General features: G+C 49.1%; 1 protein-coding gene across 1 annotated transcript in view; it reads right to left on the bottom strand.

Annotated features, from left to right (window-relative positions):
* Nucleotides 1-1,090: 1,090 nt before the first annotated feature.
* Nucleotides 1,091-25,524, bottom strand: part of SYNRG (synergin gamma) — a 550,586-nt gene continuing 526,152 nt past the window's right edge. The window contains exons 18-19 of the mRNA XM_078680938.1: nucleotides 4,722-4,754; nucleotides 1,091-1,371 (exon numbers count right to left, since the gene is read on the bottom strand). Coding sequence (XP_078537064.1) covers nucleotides 1,240-1,371; nucleotides 4,722-4,754 — 165 coding nt within the window. The 3' untranslated portion in view covers nucleotides 1,091-1,239. The remainder of the gene's footprint in view (nucleotides 1,372-4,721; nucleotides 4,755-25,524) is intronic.

Here is a 25,524-nt window from a genome sequence, read left to right as displayed (position 1 = left end):
AGAATACTACAGATAACGATGAGCAAGTATCAGGTTGGCTCATTTCCCACCCCCTCATCTAAAGCAACTCTGAAACGGACCCTAGGCAGAGAGCAGTCTTCTAAAAAACTAGGCCAGTTTAAGCTACAGGATTTTGCATTTAAACAATAAAGCTTTAATAAATAGGATGATACATTTTCCCATGCAGCAGTGACCCACACCTTCACAGAATAAATAGGATCTCCTGACCTCGTTATCTTTGCCTACACTTGGGGCTGTGTACAGTGCTCTGTACCAGCAAATGTTCAACACAGAAACTATTCTCTCTCACTTCTGGAGCAACAAGTCATTAGCAAATGCAAGGTCTTTAGGTGCTGAAGAACACCACAAGTCTAAAATGAAATAAAATCCTTATTAAAATGATACAGGCAACTTGCAGAATATTTTATGCTATTATCGCAGCGCCAGGCTACCCTCCCGTGTGATAGGGTGCTCTCCAAATCTCTATAACATATCTACATGTAGACCAAGTGCTTGCACTTTCAGAAGCAAACTGGAACCCCACAGACCACCTCAACTTGCTCTTGAAGGGAAGTTAGACCACGTGTGTTCCCTGGAAGTCAAACCGAGCTAAAGGAGTCAGCTACAAGAGTACAAGTTCCAGGGAGTATTTACCAGATACTCAAACCAGTTTTCTTTGACCTTCATTACTCCAGAAAACTCTTGCCAACGGCAGTGCACAGCACAACCTCAAAAGTTACTATAAATTAGCTGGAGAGTCCTGTATGCGGAGGAACATTTGGAAACCCTTCCTGAGCCCAAAAATGAAAGACCTGGTTGGAGAGTCCCCAATCTAGAAACTGTCCTGACTCTACTAGAGTTCTCAATCAGGAGAACACCCTGATTGGAGAGTACTCATTTCAGAGACATCCTGATTGGAGAGCTTACAATGTGGAGCTGTCGTGTTAGGCAGGTTCTCAAGCTGGAGTCAGTACTGACCTGAGATCTCCAGTCTGAAGCTTGAACCGAAGAGGAAACAACCCAGTTACTACTGGGCAGAGTTGACTGCCAACCATTGGCCCACACTTGTGCTGCTGATTGCAAGCAGTCTCTGCATGGGAACTTGCAGTTGCATCAGGACCTGGGAATGCCAGGTACATGATGCAACAGCTTTAAAAATCCTTCATATTTCGTTCCCACCAAATGATTTTCCACCACAATCAATGTTTTTCTTTCCTCGTTGATATGCACCGTACATCTTCACAGCAGGTCGGGCAGAATGAGGCCTGGGGGCTTGGGCTCAACACAGTTGATCCAAAAGTTGGCACAGCTTGCATGGTACTGGTGTCCGCCGTAAGCCAGCTTGAAGTTATCAGTCTCAGAATTGAAGGCCTTTATTAAAAGAAAACAAACAAACAATTAATCTTCTACTTTGCGACGCATTTGCAACTTAAACATGCTTAGGACCACTGTTTCAAGTTAATAGAGCAATAGCTACTTCTACAATAAAGTAACACCCACCACACATGCTATAATGTGTTTACTGACTACAAGACATCTCTAAACCCGGCTCCAAGTCCTGCAGGATATTAAAGGAGGATGCATATAACTTGGCTCCGTAGTAATGCGCTTACTCGCGGCCAGTGAGCTTCTATGTAAGCAAATGGCAAAAATACAAAAGCTTGCCTGTTACTGGTCCAAGAAAAGACTATTGACAGTGCAAGATGTAAGCCAATAAACACAGGGTTTAAGTGAAGGCATTAAAGCCCCAAAAAACAAAGCCTCTACACCATAAAGAAAGGCACTCTGGTGGTGAGCTGCAATATCTTGGGTGGCTAGCGAGAGAACATGCAGGCACATCAAGGATGAAGGTGAAAGGCATACCGACCTATGTCAAAAGGATTTCAGGAGCAAGGCCAAGACCACCAGGTAGAGGAAATGTGATATGGACTGGTGTATGTTGGCCGAGAGGGTAGTATATGAAGGCTGCGGATACCCCCAAAAGTGGGCAAAGATTTGGGATCGCTGGAATAGACACAGAGATAATATATGTGATGACCTGGCCCCTGTTGATGTATATGGGGGAATAGCGGTCTACTTGGTCACAACAAAACTTGCTGTTGGCTGTATTGGGGTGGGGGGGCAGACAGGTTTGACGAGCAATGGCGAGGGTGTCGGAGAAATTACCAGTCTTTATTGAAATTCCAATGAAAAGAGTTGTAAAATACAAAAGATGACTGCCAAGTAGATAGCTTTACGTAACTAGGGTTGTGTTGAGAGCCTACAAATGATGGAAAATGGGGAGAGGGACTGAGGAGCAATAACAGCCAAGTTTCAGCATTGCCACCGCTTTAGTTTATCTATGCTAACTTAGAATTTACATGTGCACATCATGAAATTCATGTAATAATTGACTGGTGATTTTTTCCAAGAATACACCGGTTGATCCTTTTGAAATTACTCTAAGTTTTGTGGGCCTTTGGCTACATGTTAAGTGTTTTTAGAGCCACTGGTGAGCTTGCTATCAAGGTTGTTGATTTGTATGCTTGTTTTTTAAAAAAAAGAACAGATTGTGAAATTGAATGGTGAGTTTTTATTTCTTGAAATCAGGAAATCTATGCCTTCCTAGGTATCAGTAAATACAGTGGGAAATACCTATAGAAGTATTTGCATGAGCGAAAGTGTTATTTCTAGAGTGCAAACCTAGCCAAAGGGCAGCGGAGCACTGTATAGGGTCAATGACGAGCATAAAGTCAAAGAGTGATAGGAGAGGTAACTTGGTTGTGGGCAGTTCATGCTTTGTGATGATGGGTTATTTAACGGAGTGAGTCAACTTTTTCCTAAACTGGAGCATCAATGGGGCAGTCTTGATAGACATGTGAATGTTGCTCCAGATCCGGGTGCGCAGATGTAAAAGGGCAGCTGCCTTGTCTTTTTATTCTTGCACCTCTTACTCTGCAGTCTGATGGTGGCCTGGCTGCGCGTGCTCCGGGACCCACCAGAGATGGTGAGCTTGTCTGAAAGATGGTTGCGATGGCTCTGTAAATTCATTTAATTTAATACTTTGTCAGTGTTTCTGTCGGTTACAGAAGGGTACAAACCATATGCAAATTATTACAGCCGTTCCAAGGAATAAGTCTTCACCCTTGATCCTGGGACTGCTGGAGAGTGTTGGGTGCAGCCACCACGGTGGGGCTTGGGTCACTCCAAAACTAAGCGCGTGGAACTCTCCGTGGCTCTTACATATGTGTACCTGGTCATATTTCTCGTGACACTAAATACTGTGGCAAAGGGTTAAGGGCATGAAACTTGGCCTGGACACCGCAATCCAGGCTGGTCTAGCCGATGCACAGAAACGGAAGTGGAGTCTATTAGCTAAACATACATTTCTAGGATCCGGAAGATGGAAGGATTCATTTGTTGACATTTTAACCGAATGCAGGCACTGATGACCGGTGCATGAAGATTTGCAGAACAGGTACAAGGATCTGCAACAAGAGCCGAATGCCCTGATAGCAGAGTCGTATGTCTAAGGAAAAGCCGTTTACAGGAGGAAAGTAAAGTATAAGCGTCATTTCCATCACGGTGTCTGGAGCTGAAGCACAGGGAGCCCGAAACTAAACCCCCCCTTGGCTGTCGGGGGCGGGGCTGCCTTACAACTGAGAGGGACAGCGAGGCTCACTCCCAATACAAGGAGAGGCTTGAAACACAGAGGCCACCTCTAGCACGTCACCTGCCCTGTCCACGCACCGACCTGGAAGTGGAACCGAGGCTCTTTCGGCACCAGCAGCTATAGAGGTGAACGGGCAGGAGGGACGGGCGCATCGGCCGCCCGCCAGATGCACTCGGAACCATGTCACGGTACATCTGGTAATACCGCTCTGTGGCAGCCAGCAGGGTGAACCCAGGGACAGCTCGGCTTCTCATCCTTCACAGGCTGCTGCATGGTGCGACCGTCTCAGGGATAGCAACATAGCACAACATTTTTAAGGGGAGTGCAATAAAATGCACATATTCCAAGATTTGGGGGATTTACCATGTATTTTGGTGCTTATCGCACCAACATCCACGTCATAGTAGACACCATGACCATACCATTTCACCCTATTAGATTCTTGCAGGTTTGTTTTTATTTTACTGGGGGCTGTAAACCGCACAATTCCGATGCCTACGCAAAGAGGGGACGCTAGGAGTCGGAGCCTAAAACGTCCTAGATATGCTGCTGTGCACTAGTATTACAGATTATTGCTATAGCTTTCGTTTTATTGTGCGCGTGTCAGGAAATTGAGGAACATTTTGGGCCATTTTTGGCTTTCTCCACCGGTCAAACCACACTAAACATCGAAACCATAACCACATACTCTAATAGCTGTACACTAGTACGAACTACACACAGAAAAGGTAAAGCTGCTACAATTCACACAATGGGAAGTACAAGGTGCATGCTCTGTTCTCAGATCACAATCTAACAATTCTGAATTACACACCCAACAAAATGACAAAACGTGGTCACTCCTAGTGTGACAGTGGCATGCAAACAAGCAGAGATGAATTACAGTACGCACACATCTATTAGTTGATTGAGTCTAAGATGTTACAACTATAGGAATGACAAAGAAAGGAAGGTTTATGATTGGAGATATTTGGAATGAGGTTGCCGGAGGCGAAAATCACTTTTGCATTCCACAGTCATGTAGGACGAAGAGGCCAAAAAAAGAATGGGAAACACTACTAGTTCATACTTTTTTAGGAGGCTCCTCTGCAGGTTCTTCTTTCTGAAATAACGTTTAAAACCAAAAGTCAGCAACAATCGAGACGTAAAACAAGTGGCCTGACAATACATCTCTGTGGCTGCGGCTCTCGACAGCCCTTCACAGGTTTTATAAAATCTACCTCAATGTAAAAATGCTTTACAATGCTACATGCGTACAGTTGCATGATATCCCACTCTGTACCTCCATTTGAGCCCTGGTCGTTCCTGCTTTTAAGACAGTTCAAACACAGCTTATTCATCTTCATAAAAACAGTTTATAGATGATTTATATTTTACCCTATGTCTTTTTCTGTTTTTAGAGCTGTAAAAATAAACTTGCAAAAAAATGTAATGTTATGCTGAAGACTGATGGGCGTTAAATAAGTATTTCTCTCACTATTATCATAAAATCGTTCTTCAACTGTGCTTTCTCACCAGTGTTTGCATGGTCATTCTCAAATGTCCTCTCCTATTGCCTGTATTCCCTCTCACACACACTCAAACACTCACTGTGTCCTTCCCACTGTTAATGTGCACTTTCCTTTAAGTCGACTGACAAGGAGGGGTCTCATGGGGGACAATCAAGCCTATATTTACTGTAGTGACACTTGGGTTTGGAGAAAGGCCCTGGAAGCAGAGAAAGGAACATAGAATGACCTGACCCGGTTTGTCAGAGCACTGACCTCTCATCAGTTCACACTCATCCTACCATGTGCAGTGCAGGAGGGACATGGGGCATCCCTAGGCTAGGAAGCATCCGGCTGCATATAGTCTGATGGAGATGGGCACAGGGTGTTAATCAATGCTGGCAGAATTTTTGCCATTAAAACTAAGCATTAACTGTGGCCATTTCACCAACTGGATTCCTGTATTAATACTTAATCCACTCATTTTGTGTAGATGTTATGTTGTGAATCGGTTACGCAGATATCCTGGTGAGGGCTAGAGTAAAACAATTGACTGTGCGTAATGGATGGGAATCCTTAATAGCCTTTCTCTAAATTCAAATTGATTATCATTATTGACTCAACCTAGATCCAGAAACAGTCTTATTACATGACTGTCCGTAATGAGAAACCTCTTCCGCCAAGCTGTGGACTCGGGAAGCGTGGATGCTGCATTGAGCCTGGATCGATTTACACTACATAAAAAACCTTAATATTAAGGCATAGGCAAAAGGACATAAAAAAATGTTTTTTTTTCTTGCTTCTCTACTATGTCATCAAATAAATTAGTATTAATAGGCAAGTCACAAAAAGCAGAGAAAGGCATGTAAATTACTATTAATAGGATAATAGGTGGGGAATAAAAACGTAAAATCCACATCAAAACACCATTTTTTTTCTCCAATTTAATTCATAAAACTTTATTCGATATGTATACACAATATCATAAAAGCAGGCAATTAGCTTTGCAGGAAAAAGTACAAAAGTAAAATACCACTTAACAAATGGTTACAATAAAAAAGATATAAAACTAGTGCAATCCATTAAAAGTTCAGATCATTTGCTCCAAAGCCAGGGTCAGTAAATACAAAGAGGCAAATAATAAAATTTACAACTCTTTCTAAGCCTCCTTTGTACTAGGGTTGCATCGAAGCCCTGACTCTAACAATTTCTTTTAAATAAGTAGAAGCGACTGCAATAACATGGGCATTTTCTAGGGATTTCAAATTTTGATAAGCAACTCTACAGGATCTAATACCCCATGATTTAAGTAACGGTTTAAAAAAAGTTAACCTTGGAACATGATAATATCTGCAGAATAGTATACAATGGAAATTCGACTGTGGAGAAATATTGTCACATGGGCAGTTTTCTAGATTTCTTGACCAGCAATTAGGATCTGGGAAAGTTATTAATCTAAAAAAGGTTTCAGTACGCAATCGTGCAAGCAACATACGAGTATAAGGTAATGGTTCTAGAGTTAAGTACAATTGAACCCCTTCCGAGATTGTAGACAATTGATACTCAATTACCATACTCTTACCCCTTCTATAGACCATCGTTTGTCCACCAGATGCTGAAAAAACAGTTTTTTAAAGGTGGATCGGGGCATTTTTACCATGATTGATGGATTAGAGAAAAATTCAGGGTGTCCCATATCAGTGAGCAGAAGTCTCACATATTTAAGCCACTGGATGTTATCAAAACCGGTCAGGCTTAGACAGTCTTTAATAACTTCCCTATTCAAGCTGGTCTCCTGCTTTGCCCAAACACTATGCCACAGCAGTATTGGTGCGGAACTAATTAAATCCATAATGTATATAAGGCCTAATTCACTGTGTGCCACGTATGTTGGTGTACCACGGGGCACGGCCAAGAGGTATCGGAGGAAAGAATTCTCAGAACATTGGAGACTATCTGCACGATCAATCCCCCAAATCCCAGATCCATAAGTGCCAGTTGAAATACATTTGGCCTTATAGATCTGTAGTAGAGGCCTGATCAGTCTTCCTCCTAATTTCTTTGAGAAATTGATCAATGCACCAATAGCCCTGGAAAACGCAATTCCTCTTGCCTGCACTGCGGCCTTCCAAGAGCCCTTTTTTTCAAAGTTAATAACCAAGTATGACAACCTATCTATGTTCTCCAACTTTCTTCCAATTAAGAAGATTGGGTTTTGTTTCTTTCTAGTCCCATTTCCACAGGACATAGTAAAAGTTTTTGACACGTTTACGTGTAAGCCTCTATATCTCATAAAATCAGTGAACTTTCCAACTGCTCTTTGTAGACCCACACAAGTTTGTGACAGAATGGCCGCGTAAAGCAGTATAGGTATTGGGGTCCCGTTGATAGTGGGATAATCATGATAAACCTCATTGAGATGTTGACCAACAGAGTTTATATATAAAGTGAAGAGCAGAGGTGCCAGAATGCACCCCTGTCTCACTCCACTACGTATCATGAACTTGTCTGATAATTCGCCCCGACTACCAAATCTGATGCGCGCCCCGGCCCCCCTGTAGAGTTCCTTAATATATAGCAGAATGCGTTCATCAAGGCCGATCTCAGAGAGCGTAGCCCAGAGTAGTTCATGATCAACGCAGTCGAATGCAGAACTCAGGTCTACAAAGGTCAGAAAAAAGGTTTCCTTTTTTAGCCAGGGTATACTTTGCTATAATTAGAGCTAAATTTAAACCTTGTTCAATAGTTCCTTTTCTCGGTCTAAAACCGTATTGTAGTTTGGAAATAACATCATGCTCTTCCATCCATTCCTGGATTCTGTTTAATATTATTCTCCCGGCAGCTTTCATCAGGGCATAAAGCAGTGAGATTGGGCAGTAACAGGAGGGATCATTCCTGTAACCTTTTTTAAAAAATCGGCACTACAATAGCCTCTGGCCAGGTAGAAATGAACAAAAACCAAAGGTGGTGATGGACGGAGCGTTGACAATACAAACACTCACCCCCAGTCAACTGATCTGGGTTTAATCCATCACCGTTCTTTAGCTCACTCCGCCACCCCAGTTCAGACATGGCCATATGCAAATCAGTCGGACCTTGTGCCTCATGGGAACAGTCCAGCCCGAACTGCCAAGCCATGTCTTCCCTCGACCAGAATCAAGCTTCCCAGGACCGGTTTCTGGCATTATAGCCGTCTTCAGCCGGGCTTGCTTGACTCCAGTGGCAAAGTGAGCAAGGGACTCACGTCTGAGCATACCCTGCCAACTTAGGGCGAACAAAGAAAAACCAAAGGTAGAAATTAAACCAGAATTATTTAGGGCATTTAGCACGTTGGTAAGCAAGGGGGCCCAGAGCTCCGGCTGTGATTTAAATACATCAATCGGTACACAGTCCGGGCCCGGGGCCTTACCCGAAGGGCTTTCCTTCAGAGCCATGAGTACCTCCTCACACTCAAATGTGATACCAATTGGAAAGGAGCTATGAATATTTTGTCCTGTGAATGGGCCAGAATCAAACTTCTGTGTATCCCCCAGGTCCGTGGGTTCGAACCTATCGTATAGACTTCCAAACTGTCTAACCCAGGTGTCGCTTGGTATTGCTAGATCTATTTTGGGAGACTGAATTGTGCAGAAAAGGAGCATTTACAGCCTTTCAAAAGGCTGTGTTATCCTTCTTAACGGAGGCCTCATTAAGGGCCAGCCATGCATCCTTCTTCATTTGGTTTTTCCTAGTTGTCAAGGCCACACGATAAGCATGCCTGGCTTGCCGAACCCGCACCTGTGATCTCGGCGAAGTATGTAGAGCCAACTTTAGAGCCTTCAGAGCCTTAGTGTAGGAGAGTAGGGTCTGCAATCCTATGATCACCCAGATTTTTGCTTTTTGCTTCACTGGTTTACGACTTTCCCTGGCTGTGGGCCTGCTAATCAGACCCACAGCCTAGCTGTTCTCTCTAATCCAAATTGTACCCAGGTACTGAATTGGCCCTGGGCCCTCTCAAGTCCCTGCACCCAGGGCTGAGGTGCACCCAGAAGTCTCCCAGGAGCTGCAGCATGTATTATGCCACCCCTGGGCTGACTAACTAAATCAGACACAACTGGCTGCTTGACAGCTGGGGCAGAGTGGTGTACCCACCCTCTGTTGTAGATATAGTATTCCTATATCTAAACCTAAATGGACACACAGATCTCCTATCAGTCACTCCTATGGCAGGCCTTAACAATCCTGAAGGCAGAGTGCTTGGAATCGTGTGAGATGGTGCTCTGGCATGAGCTGAGCCTGTCTGCGGCTTTCGGGACCCATCCCTTAGCCGTTTTCATGATATCGCATACCATATACTCTTAAGTGCATTATAATCCTCGCGGTTATATGCCAACTCTGGTATCGCTTTATCAAAACATGTCGAGTAAGGTGTCATACGAATTGGAATACTAACCCCTCGCCAATTCTGGCGACGGGGTTAGCATTCCACCCTTCTAGAGGGACACGACATGTATGTAACCTATAACCCCGGTTAAAGTCAGACATAGCCTTAGCTCCACAAAATGGATGCTGCCACCGAGACACAAGTCTGCCCTCCTGCTGCTGGGAGTCCTCCCAGAGCAGGAGGCAAGGACAAAGGGTTTCCTGTCAGGGGCGGTGCCAGCACCGTCCCAGACAGGATTTTGTGTATCCTAGGTAGGCAGGGCTTTAGAGGAAGGTGACTGCAAGTGGCACCCCGGTGCTCACTGTGCATAGGCCGGCTGAAACCAGTTCCAGGGGCACTCCAGCCCCTGGCCTGGGGAAAGCCCGCCAAAGGAGAGGGGTGTAACCACCCCCTCCTAGTCCCACCCATAGGTCCAGGTCGCTTGCCCGTTGGCTAGTGACCCCTTCACGACGCTCCACGACGACAAACACTGCTGGTCTGGTTGCTCCAGACTGGCCCTTGCTTCCCTCCATCAGAGAAGCACCCTGGACCCTCCTGGTCCACTCAAGACGCCATTTTAGGTCCACCGCGTGGGCCTTGCATTTGCCAAGACTTGTAGCCCAATCCTGGGTCCAGCGACGTCGACAGCAAGTACCTTCGTGGGACAGCTCGCACCTCCATCCTGGTCGCCGACAACGCCTCCTGGTCCGAGAGACTGCAGAGCCCAGCAGCGCCCACTCACCTGACTGCGGTGACTTCGCCCGGTGCCATCCTGGTGCCCACTTAATCACTGGCTAGTGATTCAGAACTTGGTCCCCTCTGCTTTCAGGTTTTCTTCTTCCCTGATCCAGGCTTGGATCTCTTTGAACTTTTCTTCACTGGCCGCCTGCCAGCAACAACTTCTTCAGGCTCCTGGTCCGTCAACGTGGGTTTCCGACGCAACTTGAACCCTATGCAGCCGCAGCCCCTGGGCTAGGTAAATCCAGCACTCCGGTGCCCCAGCATAGTCCAACACTCCAAGTGTTCGGATCCACTCCCGTTTTCGTCCCAGCTAGTCGGGTTCGCCCGAGAACAGTAACTTTGTGAGTTCTAGCTTCCATAGACTTTTTCCCGCCTTACGCGTGAGAGTTCCCACTCTGCACGTGGCGTCCCTAGGCCTCCTGCTCCTAACCTAAGTGTTCAGTATTGTAGGCCTAGCGTTTCTAAAGCCTCTGAGAATCGTTACTTACCTGCTAGTAATTCGCATTCCACTTTTGTAGTATATGGTTTTTCGTGCCCCTCGGGCATTTGTGTAAATTGTGCGACTTGAAGTATTTTTATAAGAGTTTTGTTGTGTGCTTAGCTCCCTGTCTCATAAAGAGCCAGGGTAGTCTTGTTATAAATAAATACACTGTTTATTTTCATAACAACTTGTGTGGTGTCCTTTCACTTGGTGTTCAAGGGGTAATGTGATGGTAAAACAGCTGGCTTAACACGCCCTCTAGAGTCTTAGCCTTAGACTGCTCGTATCCATGCTACTAGGATAGCTGGTCTATAAGGTTGACTTACAACCAATCATCAATAAGGGTTGTTTGGACTGATATATAGTGATCACTATAATAGTGAACACTGCACATCAGGCCAACTTCTCACATTGGTGGGCAGCGGTTGGGATTTGAGCTTGCTGTTGTTTTACCACACATATCCTAAGAATATCTTGTGAAAGATCACATAAGTACTAAGGTACATATAACTTAGCTTAGAATACTCTGAGTTCTACTGAACCAGCTGTTGTAGCTCCTAGGGCCTAGCACACCCTAAACTACAACTCTAGCAAGGGATCAGTAGGTAAACATATAGTGTAGGTAAGTGCACCACTTACACCTCACTAGAAAAGCATGTCTACCCAAGGAGAATCTACTGAGACTCCCCTTGTGGATATTGACCCTCCACAGGTCAAATCAAGATATGCAGCTCTCAGTTTCCAGGAGATGAGACAAGTGTGTACCTCCAGGAAATTGAAACAGGGGTCTAACCCCACCATTCCCTTTTTAATAGGTCTCTTAGAGACTTATGATGCGAGAAAGATTTCTCAGCTAGATGGGAATATGCCAGCCTTAGAGGGTACCTCTGGGGATCCAGACCTCCCCAACACTGCCAATGCAGTTGAGGAGGAGGATCAAGAGGAACTCTCTGGGGATGAGGTAGACAAAGGTCTTGAGGTAGTCAGAAGGCTAACTAGGGCCAACTTAGACTTGCTTGGGTTAGGATCTGGGGGACCCCCAGTACTGACCCTAAGTAGGCCTAACCTTGGAGTTAGGAGAGATAGATCTCTTTCTAGGGACTCCAATAGGTCTCTGCACTCTAATGCCTCTTCTCAGAGGAGAAGGAACTCTCCACAGAGGAGATTGACTTCCCCTCAGAGAATGGAGCATGAAGCCAGGATGAGGCAGGCTACTCTGAGGATTGAAAGGGAAGAACTTGCCCTGGCCAAAGAGAAGCTTGCCTTTGCTAGAGAGCAGCAGATGAGTGGGGTAGCTCCCACTGGTGGCAGCAATCTCCCAAGAGATAGAGAGAAGGGTTTAGACACAAAACACCTGACAAAAATAGTGCCCCCCTTTAAGCAAGGGGATGACATCCAGAAATGGATGGCTGCTTGGGAGAGGGCCTGCACTGTGCAGGGCATTCCCCAAAGTCAGTGGGCAGCTATACTGTGGCTCTCCTTTGATGGCAAAGGTAGAGATAAGCTCCTCACTACAAGAGTGGAGGATGCTAACAATTACCAGGTCCTGAAGAATACACTGGTTGATGGGTTTGGTTTAACCACTGAGCAGTACAGGTTGCTGTTCAGAGACACCCAGAAAACTCAGTCTCAGGACTGGTCTGACTTTGTGGATAGTGCCACTAAGGCTTTGGAGGGCTGGTTGCTGGGTAGCAAGGTTACTGATTAAACAGGATTGTATAATCTGATGACGAGAGAACAAATTTTAAATAATTGTCAGAACCAGTTGTTGCACCAGCACCTTGTTGATTCAGATCTGACCTCTCCCCAAGAATTGGGAAAGAAGGCAGACAAATGGGTCAGAACAAGGATCAAACAGAACCAGAACCAGAACCAGGGTGGTCAGAAGAAAGCAGACCAGAAGGGTAACACTAAGAATGAACAAAATGACCAGAAGTCTTCAACAGGTCCCCAACAAACCAAAGAGGGTGGGGGTCAGGCTTCACAGCAGAAAAAGAAGACTCAAGAAGGCCAGTCAAAAAGGTGGTGCCAGTACTGTAAAAGTAAGTCTCACTGGTTTAGTGAGTGCACCAAAAGAGGAGGGCAAACCTCTACCACTACAGCCCCTAGGGCAACTGCACCCCCTAGTACAGTCAGTAGTGGTAGTGCACCTCCCAAGGGATTAGTTGGGTTAACCTTGGGAACTGAGGAGTCTGACAACTTAGTTGGCACACTCACTCAGGCTGTCCTTGTCTGTACAGGGGATATGGATATGTCCCCTGATGTAAGTCCCAATACTTTGGGCAAATACAGGCAGACACCTTTGATTAATGGCAAAATGGCTCAGGCCTATAGGGACACTTGTGCCAGTGTCACAATGGTGACACCTAACTTTGTGGACCCTGGACAGATCATGCCAGGTACAGATTTCCTGGTGACCAATGCCAGCAACGTCACTACCAGTCATAGTATGGCGATTGTTGCCTTCTCCTGGGGAGGGGTAAGTGGCCAAAAGAAAGTTGTGGTTAGTTCAGACCTCCCAGTGGATTGTTTGTTGGGCAATGATTTGGAGTCATCCCTATGGTCAGAAGTGGAGCAGAGGACTCACATGGAAATGTTAGGCTTGCCAGCACATGTGCTTGCTGTGACTAGGTCACAGGCCAGAAAATGCCCCACTGAACAGGTGCTGGATCCTGGAAGAAAGGACCAGACACCTTCCAAGAAGAAGAGCAGTAAGGGTAAGGCTTTGCCTTCCCCCTTGCCCCAGGTTGAGGATCAAGTCTCTGAGGAGGCTGATCTGAGAGAGCTGAGGGAAACTGAGCCTAAAGAGCTTGAACTTGATCAAGTTGAGTTTCTGGGCTCAGGGGGACCCTCCAGAGAAGACCTGGGGAAGGCACAGTTAGACTGCCCTTCCCTTGAACCCCTCAGACAGCAGGCTGCTGCTGAGGCTGCAGGGAATGCCACAGGTGCCCACAGGGTATACTGGGAAGATGGACTCCTGTACTCTGAGTCAAGAGACCCCAAGCCTGGTGCAACCAGGAGGCTGGTCATCCCCTTGTCTCTGAGAGGTTTCCTTCTCACCTTGGCCCATGAGATTCCCCTTGCAGGTCATTTAGGTCAGACAAAGACTTGGGACAGGCTTGTCTCACACTTTCACTGGCCCCACATGAATGAGAATACCAAGGAGTTTTGTCGCTCCTGTGTCACTTGCCAAGCCAGTGGTAAGTCAGGTGGCACAACAAAGGCCCCCCTCATACCACTACCTGTGGTGGGGGTTCCCTTTGAAAGAGTGGGGATTGACATTGTTGGTCCAATGGAACCCCAGACAGCATCAGGGCACAAGTTTATACTGGTGGTGGTGGACCATGCCACCAGGTATCCTGAAGCTATTCCCCTTAGGACCACTACAGCACCTGTAGTGGCAAGGGCCCTAGTTGGAGTGTTCTCCAGAGTGGGCTTCCCTAAGGAGGTTGTTTCTGACAGAGGTGCAAACTTCATGTCAGGATATCTGACTGCAATGTGGAAGGAGTGTGGTGTGAACTACAAGTTCACCACACCCTATCACCCACAATGCAATGGGCTTGTCGAGAGATTCAACAGGACCCTCAGAGGGATGATTCATGGACTACCTGAAACTCTTAGGAGAAGATGGGATGTCCTGATCCCCTGCCTCTTGTTTGCTTACAGAGAGGTCCCACAGAAGGGGGTTGGCTACAGCCCTTTTGAACTTCTGTATGGGCATCCTGTAAGGGGACCCCTGTGTTTGGTGAAGGAAGGATGGGAGAGACCTCTCAAAAAGCCTGCAACCAACATAGTGGACTATGTACTGGGTCTCCGCTCCAGGATGGCTGAATACATGGAGAAGGCATCTAAAAACCTAGAGGCCAGCCAAGAACTCCAAAAAGCTTGGCATGACCAAAAGGCTGTCCTAACTGTATACCAGCCTGGACAGAAGGTGTGGGTACTGGAGCCAGTGGCCCCAGCAGCCCTCAAAGACAAATGGTCTGGGCCCCACACCATCATTGAGCAAAAGGGAGAGGTCACCTACCTGGTGGACCTTGGAACCCCCAGGAGCCCCCTCAGGGTGCTCCATGTGAACAGGCTCAAGGCATATGTCGACAGGAAGGACATGAGCTTGCTCATGGCCACAGATGAGGGACAGGAGGAAGAGAGTGACCCTCTCCCAGACCTGCTCACTCAGAATCCTGATGATGGATCAGTAGATGGTGTTGTCTTTTGTGGCAGCCTCTCTGAACATCAGCAACAGGATTGCAGGCAAGTTCTGCAATCCTTCAGACATATGTTCTCTCTGACACCCAGCCAAACTGATTGGTGTACCCATGAGGTTGACACTGGGGACAGTCTGCCTGTCAAGAGTAAAATCTACAGACAGCCTGATCATGTCAGAGACTGCATCAAAACAGAAGTGCAGAAAATGTTGGAGTTGGGAGTCATTGAGCCCTCAGATAGCCCTTGGGCTAGCCCAGTAGTTCTAGTGCCAAAGCCTCACACCCAGGGTGGTAGGAGAGAGATGAGGTTTTGCGTAGACTACAGAGGCCTCAATGCAGTCACTAAGACTGATGCCCACCCAATACCAAGGGCAGATGAACTTATAGATAGATTGGCTTTTGCCAACTACTTAAGCACATTTGACCTGACAGCTGGGTACTGGCAAATCAGGTTAGCTGAGGAAGCCAGGCCCAAGACAGCATTTTCTACCCCTGGTGGTCATTATCAGTTTGTGGTAATGCCCTTTGGGTTGAAGAATGCACCTGCCACCTCCCAAAGGCTGGTGAATCAAGTTCTCACTGGGATGGATGACTTCTGTGCAGCATATCTGGACGATATTGCTGTCTTTAGCTCCACCTGGGAGGATCACCTGGTCCACCTGAGGAAAGTGTTAGAGGCCCTGCAAAAGGCAGGCCTCACTATCAAGGCCACTAAGTGCCAGATAGGGCAGACACAGGTTGTATACCTGGGCCACCTTGTAGGTGGAGGCCAGGTTCAACCCTTGGAGAGTAAGATACAGGCCATCAAGGACTGGGCTCCTCCAATCACCCAGACTCAGGTTCGAGCTTTCTTGGGCCTGACTGGGTACTATAGGAAGTTTGTCAGAAATTATGGGTCCATAGTGACCCCCCTTAATGACCTGACAAGCAAGAAGATGCCAAAGAAAATTCAGTGGACAGAAAGCTGTCAGAAAGCATTCGATGACCTAAAGCAGGCTATGTGCACAGCACCTATCCTAAAGAGTCCAGACTTCTCCAAACCATTCATTGTCCAAACAGATGCTTCTGAGTTGGGTGTGGGAGCTGTTCTATCTCAGCTGAATTTTGATGGCAACGACCAGCCAATTGCTTTCATTAGCAGAAGGCTGACCCCCAGAGAGAAAAATTGGTCAGCTATTGAGAGGGAGGCCTTTGCTGTGGTATGGGCCCTGAAGAAGTTGAGGTCCTACTTGTTTGGAACTCACTTCACAGTTCAGACCGACCATAAGCCCCTCTTATGGCTAAGTCAGATGAAGGGTGAAAACCCCAAACTACTTAGGTGGTCCATTTCCCTACAGGGGATGGATTTTACAGTGGAGCACAGACCTGGTACTGATCATGGCAATGCTGATGGGCTCTCGAGGTATTTCCACTTAGAGCAAGAAGACTCACCTGGTCAAGGTTAGTTTATTGTCCCAAAGTTTGGGGGGGGGTCATGTAGGAGAGTAGGGTCTGCAATCCTATGATCACCCAGATTTTTGCTTTTTGCTTCACTGGTTTACGACTTTCCCTGGCTGTGGGCCTGCTAATCAGACCCACAGCCTAGCTGTTCTCTCTAATCCAAATTGTACCCAGGTACTGAATTGGCCCTGGGCCCTCAAGTCCCTGCACCCAGGGCTGAGGTGCACCCAGAAGTCTCCCAGGAGCTGCAGCATGTATTATGCCACCCCTGGGCTGACTAACTAAATCAGACACAACTGGCTGCTTGACAGCTGGGGCAGAGTGGTGTACCCACCCTCTGTTGTAGATATAGTATTCCTATATCTAAACCTAAATGGACACACAGATCTCCTATCAGTCACTCCTATGGCAGGCCTTAACAATCCTGAAGGCAGAGTGCTTGGAATCGTGTGAGATGGTGCTCTGGCATGAGCTGAGCCTGTCTGCGGCTTTCGGGACCCATCCCTTAGCCGTTTTCATGATATCGCATACCATATACTCTTAAGTGCATTATAATCCTCGCGGTTATATGACAACTCTGGTATCGCTTTATCAAAACATGTCGAGTAAGGTGTCATACGAATTGGAATACTAACCCCTCGCCAATTCTGGCGACGGGGTTAGCATTCCACCCTTCTAGAGGGACACGACATGTATGTAACCTATAACCCCGGTTAAAGTCAGACATAGCCTTAGCTCCACAAAATGGATGCTGCCACCGAGACACAAGTCTGCCCTCCTGCTGCTGGGAGTCCTCCCAGAGCAGGAGGCAAGGACAAAGGGTTTCCTGTCAGGGGCGGTGCCAGCACCGTCCCAGACAGGATTTTGTGTATCCTAGGTAGGCAGGGCTTTAGAGGAAGGTGACTGCAAGTGGCACCCCGGTGCTCACTGTGCATAGGCCGGCTGAAACCAGTTCCAGGGGCACTCCAGCCCCTGGCCTGGGGAAAGCCCGCCAAAGGAGAGGGGTGTAACCACCCCCCTCCTAGTCCCACCCATAGGGCAGGACTTAGTCGCGTGCCAGCCCCCTTTTTCAGGATAAAGGTAGGAACTGGCCCCCTTCCAAATTAGATCAATCTTTGAATCCTGAACCGACCTTCTTCAAGAAGAACTCAAGACTCTTCCCAAGATTTCTCCCTTGTGACTAAGGAGTAGTCACCCTGCAGCAGCAGGCATCAACCAAGCTTCGCGGTTTGTTGCCAGTCTCTCCTTCGGATCAAGACTGCTCCAGCACGACGAGAACCGGCTTCCCTGGCACCTCTGACCTCAACCTGCATCATCAGCCCAGCTGTGATCCGTGGGTGCGACGAGACCTCGAGGGACCGGCCATCTTCAGAACTGCACGACGCTTGTCCAGCACGACGCCTGAGTGACCCTCGACTGAGTGCCTTGGGGTAAGAGAAGCCCCGACCCTGAGCAGCTCCAGCACCGAAGTTCAGCCCCCCTGCATCCACGAGATCGGCGTGGGGCCCTTCTGCTCTTTGCTGCTCACCGCGTTGTCCAGGTCGCTTGCCCGTTGGCTAGTGACCCCTTCACGACGCTCCACGACGACAAACACTGCTGGTCTGGTTGCTCCAGACTGGCCCTTGCTTCCCTCCATCAGAGAAGCACCCTGGACCCTCCTGGTCCACTCAAGACGCCATTATAGGTCCACCGCGTGGGCCTTGCATTTGCCAAGACTTGTTGCCCAATCCTGGGTCCAGCGACGTCGACAGCAAGTACCTTCGTGGGACAGCTCGCACCTCCATCCTGGTCGCCGACAACGCCTCCTGGTCCGAGAGACTGCAGAGCCCAGCAGCGCCCACTCACCTGACTGCGGTGACTTCGCCCGGTGCCATCCTGGTGCCCACTTAATCACTGGCTAGTGATTCAGAACTTGGTCCCCTCTGCTTTCAGGTTTTCTTCTTCCCTGATCCAGGCTTGGATCTCTTCGAACTTTTCTTCACTGGCCGCCTGCCAGCAACTTCTTCTTTAGGCTCCTGGTCCGTCAACGTGGGTTTCCGACGCAACTTGAACCCTATGCAGCCGCAGCCCCTGGGCTAGGTAAATCCAGCACTCCGGTGCCCCAGCATAGTCCAACACTCCAAGTGTTCGGATCCACTCCCGTTTTTGTCCCAGCTAGTCGGGTTCGCCCGAGAACAGTAACTTTGTGAGTTCTAGCTTCCATAGACTTTTTCCCGCCTTACGCGTGAGAGTTCCCACTCTGCACGTGGCGTCCCTAGGCCTCCTGCTCCTAACCTAAGTGTTCAGTATTGTAGGCCTAGCGTTTCTAAAGCCTCTGAGAATCGTTACTTACCTGCTAGTAATTCGCATTCCACTTTTGTAGTATATGGTTTTTCGTGCCCCTCGGGCATTCATGTAAATTGTGCGACTTGAAGTATTTTTATAAGAGTTTTGTTGTGTGCTTAGCTCCCTGTCTCATAAAGAGCCAGGGTAGTCTTGTTATAAATAAATACACTGTTTATTTTCATAACAACTTGTGTGGTGTCCTTTCACTTGGTGTTCAAGGGGTAATGTGATGGTAAAACAGCTGGCTTAACACGCCCTCTAGAGTCTTAGCCTTAGACTGCTCGTATCCATGCTACTAGGATAGCTGGTCTATAAGGTTGACTTACAACCAATCATCAATAAGGGTTGTTTGGACTGATATATAGTGATCACTAGAATAGTGAACACTGCACATCAGGCCAACTTCTCACACTTAGTGCAACTCTCATTGAACCAACCATGACCAAAAGCGGGTGATTTTTTAGGTGTCCTGGCCAGTAGTCTTTTTATTTCAAGGGAGATTTTAAGAAAAGAACTAGTGATTGCCAGAGGATCTTCCTGCATCGTAAGACAGATCTGAATGTCGTCATAGGTGTTTTTGACGAGTGCATGAAGAAAATCCTTGGGGACCACTTTTTCCCATTTAAGGTAAAATCCGTTAGTACTAGCCAATTTTAATGGAGGGCTATAGGAATTGGTAATCAATTTATTAAGTGGAGCGTGTGGTTTTAATTTTAATGTTACCGAGATCGGGTAGTGATCACTTAAAACACTATTTAGTGTTACCCAATTGTATATTATCCCAGCGTACCTGGCTGATAGGAATATGTAGTCGATGGTAGAAAGACAGCCTCTCCCGTTATAAGTTGGTTGGAAGGGTTTAGGTGGAGAACACAATTCATTGGCAAATGAAAGATCAAAGTGGGCAATTAAGCTATTAAGGAGGTCCCCGACTTTCGTATGCGCAAAATGGATAAGCGCTTCTTCCTTACAGTTACCCAGACCACAGACTCCCAGCCTGCTCCGAGGGCACAAGGAGCAATTGAAATCCCCTACCCAGGTAAGTATCGTGTCTGTTTCCTTTTGCTCCTCTATTTTAGTTAGATCTGCCCTAAGATTTCTTAAAAACGTTTCCCTGGAGAAGGTTGGTGTTGGACTTTGGCCCTTAGGGCAGGTTCACCCCTAGACTTTTTGCGTGAAATGGTGACCTGGCAATGGTGATTTTTGGGATTCTGCGCACTTTCACTGTGTCCCAGTGGAAAGTGCGTGCGCACTCTGAGTGCATGTGCTGAGCTAGGCCTGCCTGCCCATAGGAATGCATGGGGAATGGATGTGTCCCTGGTAGTTCCTGATGCGTGGGGTGTACAGGCTTGAGTCTGGTATGTGTGAACTCGTGAGAGTGAATGCTGCGAGATGGTGTATGCAGCATGTATGTGTCTAGTAGGGAAGCGCCATTTCTAGACATGGCTGTATGTGTGCTGTGAGGGTGCTGGCGCGTGATTGGCTGGAGCTGGCTGGCATGCCAGGCTCCAGGAAGTCTGGATGGGTCTGCCCGGTGGTGAGTGGGAGATTAGCATGAGTCATGTGTGGGAGGAGTGTACCTGTGTCCTGGATGGGCTGGGTTTTCCCCACACAATGCTGGCTCCGCCCCCCTGTGGTGTGTCTAATGACCCAAGCCCTGCCAGTGAATAGGGAGGGTGGTTGAGGTAAACAGAGTACTCAAGAACCAGCTGCGACTGGTTCCGCCCCCACTCTGCACCCTCAGACAAAGGAATGCACTGTATAAAAATGGGGCTGTGTCCCCACTGAAGTTGTTCTCTTTCAGGATCCTGAGGGGGCTGTTGCTGCTGCTGGGCCAGAGGACCGCCACTTGGGGTGTCTCCCTGCCTGGAGACACAGTGTGCTGGGTCTGGGCCCAGCTTTGCCCCTCTGCCTACTTCCCTGAACTTTTGCTGGACTTTTGGCTGTCCTCTAGCACTGGGAGCGCTGGAATTGCCTCTTAGCGCTTGGAAGCGCTTTTGTTCTGCTATAGCGCTTTGGAGCGCTTTCTTGTGGCTTGTAGCGCTGGGGAGCGCTTTATTTGAAGAGGCCGGTGCCCACCCGGCATTGGCCGCCCCAAGCGAGTGCCACCTCGCTTATTTTCGAGGGTTTTGTCGCCTGGCAGGTGCCCACCCTGCCAGGGACCTTGCCACCCGTTTTTCGTATTTTCCTCGAGGGTGCCGACCCCTCGGTTTATTGAGCCCCCGCCTAGAAGTGCCGGAGACGGGCCGCCGCGCTGCCCGCGACGACCCGGAAGTGTTCCTACCGGCCGGCCAATCCGAGAGCAGGCCGACCGGAAGTCCCGCCCCCGCAGCCGCGACCTGGAAGTCAGGCAGGCCGGGGGCAGGAGAGAGGCAGGCGGAAGCTGCTGCCTACAGGGAGAGCCCCGGGGAGAGAGGAGCCCCCGGACCTTCACCAGAGCCGGTGAGTGTTGCCCCACGGAAGCGAAGGGAGGGGCGCCGGGACACGTTGTCGGTGTCCGCCGCCCCCTCAGCAGCGCGACCTCGCGCCCGTGTGTGTAGAGCCTGAGAGGCTCGGGGGACACGGGTATTGGATTCAGAGTCCCCCGTAAGAGGTTCCCTGCCCGCATCTTGGGTTGTTGGAGCCACGAGGCTCCAGGGGCAGCATCCAATTGTTTCAGAGCCCCGAGAGGCTCGTAAAGGCGGCATTTGTTTGTTGGAGCCTGCGAGGCTCGGGGGCAAGTTGTATTCACGAGCCCCAGAGGCTCAGAGGGCATTTGGTGTCTGTGGGGGAGTGGCCCCAGAAGGCCCCACCTTGCCCCCACCTGCTTGTGAGCCCGGAGAGAAGGCTCGAGGCGCCAGATTGTTTTGCGAGCCAGAGAGGCTCAGGGGCCATTTGTTTCACGAGCCCAGAGAGGCTCAGGAGACAGTCAGTTGGGCAGAGCCTAGAGAGGCTCCCACGTGGCCCCCTCAATTGCACCAGTTGCCCAGCACTTTGTGGGCAACTGCCACGTTTAGGACCCTGGACACTTTGGACACAGGGCGTCCTAGCCCCAACAAGGCCAGAGGGCCTAGGGACAGTCACAGGTGGTGACTTACGTGAGTTTGGCGCAATTGTACTTTTCTATGCACCTCTGAATGTAGGTTATGCTTCATGTGCTTTACCTTTACACCTCTGAATGTTATGCATTGCATCATGTGTTCTGTTTTTACACCCCTACAGGTATTGTGATACATAGGTGGTTGTTTTCTCCCTAGTGCAGGTGGTGCTAGTGAGATCCTGGTTACCAGTAGTTACTGGTTGTGTGCTATTTTGTGCTACAGTGATTTTACATGCAAAAGTATTAGTTCTGAAAGTGTTACTTCTGATTCCTGACAGTGGTCCAGGTGGCCCTGTCTTGTAAATATCCCCTTGTAAATTCTGCCCGTGCCTCTGGCACATTGTAAAGTGTGTGTTTTATCTAATGTGTTTTGGTGTAATACAAAGGCTATTTTTATATAACCTTGTGTGGAGTTTCCTTTGTGGTGGGCCTGGGTGTTGTTGCTGGGGTGCGTGCGCAAATACTTAACTTACATCGCCTCCAAGTTTAGCCTTGCTGCTCGCGCCACGTTACCTAGAGGGTGAGTCGGGGTTATCTTGGCGTGTAACTCCCTTGCCCTGACTTGGGGGTGGTGGTCTCTGACTGACTTTGGCGAAAGCCCTGGCCAGCCAGGGATCCCATTTCCAACATTGGCGGCAAGCGGTGAGGATAAGAATTTGTGTTTGCCTTGTACCTTAGTAGCGGCTGGCTGCACCACAAAGCTCTGCATTTTAGATGACCACATTTTAGGGGATTGTATTTTTTTTGAAGTTTCATATTTTCTTCTCCTGAAGGTATCATTGTGCAATTGTGTCCAGTGCATTTGTCCCCCACCCCGCGCCCAGAGTCTGGTACCTGTGTCACATGTGGTCAGGTTGAGAAGTCAGGGGTGGTAGAAACTGCCTTACTAGTCCGAGGGGGGGGGTTGTGTGTGGATGAATGGTGTGTGGCACTAGGCAAGTGAGTGTGAGTTCTCTGGGGTAGAGAGCTTGCTGATACCTTTGTGAATTGTGTACTCCTGTGTTAGCTCAGACCCTAGGTTCCCTGTGTGATCTCTTCTCTAGAACGTCCGCCAGAATGGAGCCTGCTTTTGATGTCTGTGATCTGTTTAGATACAGTATGGGAGAGTTGGTAAGGTTCTGTGAAGAGAGAGACATAGGGGTGGATGAGTTAGACACTCAGTCCGAACTTAGGAGCAGCCTGATTCTGTGGCAAAAGGGTCAGTGGGATTTTAAGCGCAGTGAGGAAAGGGCCCGGGCTTCACGCCATGAGGGTGGTGGGTCTGTGGGGAGCCCTGAAGATTCAGAAGAGGAGGAAGAAAATTATAGCATAGGGACGCCAGCAGATAGTGAGGACCCCATAGATAGGGAGTCCCTTGCTGGGTCCAGCGCAGGAGGCAGCGCCTCATCCCTTTCCCTGTCCCCAGAGGAGCTGGAAGATAGGAGGAGAGAAAGGGAGCACCAGCTGGCTTTAGAGAAGCTCAGGTTGGAGCATGCCCAGGCTATGGCACAGCTGGGCGTTAGAAAGCAACAGCTGGAGGTTAAGAAGCAACAGCTAGAGACTGAGAGGGTCTTAGCGCAGGACAGGATAGAGGAGGCTGAGAGGGCCGCCACCAGAGGCAAAGTAGCTCTGGAGGGTAGACTATCCCCTGCGCGCAGTGTTGAGTTTCTGGATCCCCCAGGGAGGGTTAGGTCCAGTGGTGGCAGCTATTTAGATTTCAGTGTAGGAAATCCCAGTCCCAGTTCCCCCAGTCTGGTACCTGTTTCCCCAGAGGAGGAGTTAAGGGTGAAGTTCAGGGACAGTAGGAAACCGTCTCACCAGTCTTGGGTAGACTTTGAGGATGAATGTTGTGGGACACTGTTTGATTGGGTAAAGGTTCACACGGAAGATGATTTTGACATCTTTTTTGATCCGATTGTCAAAGAGCACCTGCTCAGTTGTTGTTCACCAGGGTTGCGCACACACCTGTTGGGGTGTGGATTGTCTGAGGCATGTGAGCTTGCAGATGAAGCAGACCGCTGGGAAAGAGCCAGAGGTTCTCTAGAGTCATTGGTGAGTGACTCCAAAAGTAGTGGTTCAGGGATCTTCCAGCCCAGCGTGGTGGAAGAGGCTCAGTGTAGCCCAGCTAGGTCCCAGGATAGCGAGGAGGGTGTAGGGGCTTACTGCCTGGCTCAGTGGAGCAGGAGTAAGGGGGAGACCGAGGTTCCCCAGACGCCCGAAGCCCTGCCTCAGGACTTGGATGGTTTCTTGAGGGAACACCAGGTTGGGGACCTAGGCTGTCCTGTTAGTCCATTTGAGGAGGATCTCCTAGTGAGTAGAGGACCTGGAGCGTCTGTAACCAGAGCTCCTGTGGTTCTAGAATCTGGCAGTACTGCTCCAGTAGGGAGGGTACAGGAGTCCAGAGTGAGGAGTGATTGGGGGAGTTCCCCAGTGGATGCACCAGTGGACCAGGGACTAGCCAGTTGGGCTAGATCTTCTTGGGGGGACCCGGGTGGCGCCACTTCTGGTCTGGGGGATGGTCACGCACTGTCAGGTGGACAGAAGGCGGGAGATCTGCGCCAGACAGATAGTCACGCAACAGATGTGTCATTTGTTAGCCTCAGGGGGATGGAGTGTGAATCCCCAGAAGTCCTGGAGACCAGGCAATTGTTCCACCGAAGGTTTTAGACCAGAGGTTGGATGGCCAGGTTCAGGATCAGCCTGACCTGAAGGGTAGGACGACTGTAACCAGTGTCCTGACCGGTTCTTCTTCCAGAGGAACTTCTCCAGGTGGGAGAGGGCAGACCTCTGGAAGGGGGTGCAGAGGGTGGGAGAGCCCACCTCTGACCCCGGTGCAACCTGAGTGGATAAGCCCTGGGTTGGAATGGCGTTCTAGGTGTACCCCTCGTCGGAGGAGGAGGAACCCTAGGAGAAGAGGTAGGGGGCGGAGAGCCTTCCCCGAGACTCCTGGTCCGCCTGAGGTTGTAGGCCCTAGGCTGGAGAACCAGTGGCAGTCTAGTCCTGTCTTGCAGACAGGAAGAGTGGAAAATGGCCGCTATGTGCCAGGGGTTACTACCCCCCGCTCTGCGAATTGGCATGGACCAGTGGCACCTGGGTGGCCCAGGGCCTGGTCCTGGCCGCGGACAACTTGGGAGTACCAGTGGGGTAGCCCAGTTGGTCCAGACAGTGTGTTTAGAAGGAATCCCCTGGGTTCACCATGGCGTAGAACAGGAGGGTGTCCCTGCAGTTGTGGGCCCGCGTCCGTGTTCTATCGCCCCAAGCAGGGAAGTCCATCACGGTGGTGATTGGTCTCCCCTGCGTTTTGGCTGGAAGGGGGTTATGTTGGACTTTGGCCCTTAGGGCAGGTTCACCCCTAGACTTTTTGCGTGAAATGGTGACCTGGCAATGGTGATTTTTGGGATTCTGCGCACTTTCACTGTGTCCCAGTGGAAAGTGCGTGCGCACTCTGAGTGCATGTGCTGAGCTAGGCCTGCCCGCCCATAGGAATGCATGGGGAATGGATGTGTCCCTGGTAGTTCCTGATGCGTGGGGTGTACAGGCTTGAGTCTGGTATGTGTGAACTCGTGAGAGTGAATGCTGCGAGATGGTGTATGCAGCATGTATGTGTCTAGTAGGGAAGCGCCATTTCTAGACATGGCTGTATGTGTGCTGTGAGGGTGCTGGCGCGTGATCGGCTGGAGCTGGCTGGCATGCCAGGCTCCAGGAAGTCTGGATGGGTCTGCCCGGTGGT

This window comes from Lissotriton helveticus, chromosome 3_1 (genome assembly GCF_964261635.1).
Source record: "Lissotriton helveticus chromosome 3_1, aLisHel1.1, whole genome shotgun sequence".
NCBI lineage: Eukaryota > Metazoa > Chordata > Amphibia > Caudata > Salamandridae > Lissotriton > Lissotriton helveticus.
This window is presented reverse-complemented; position numbering and strand designations above follow the sequence as displayed.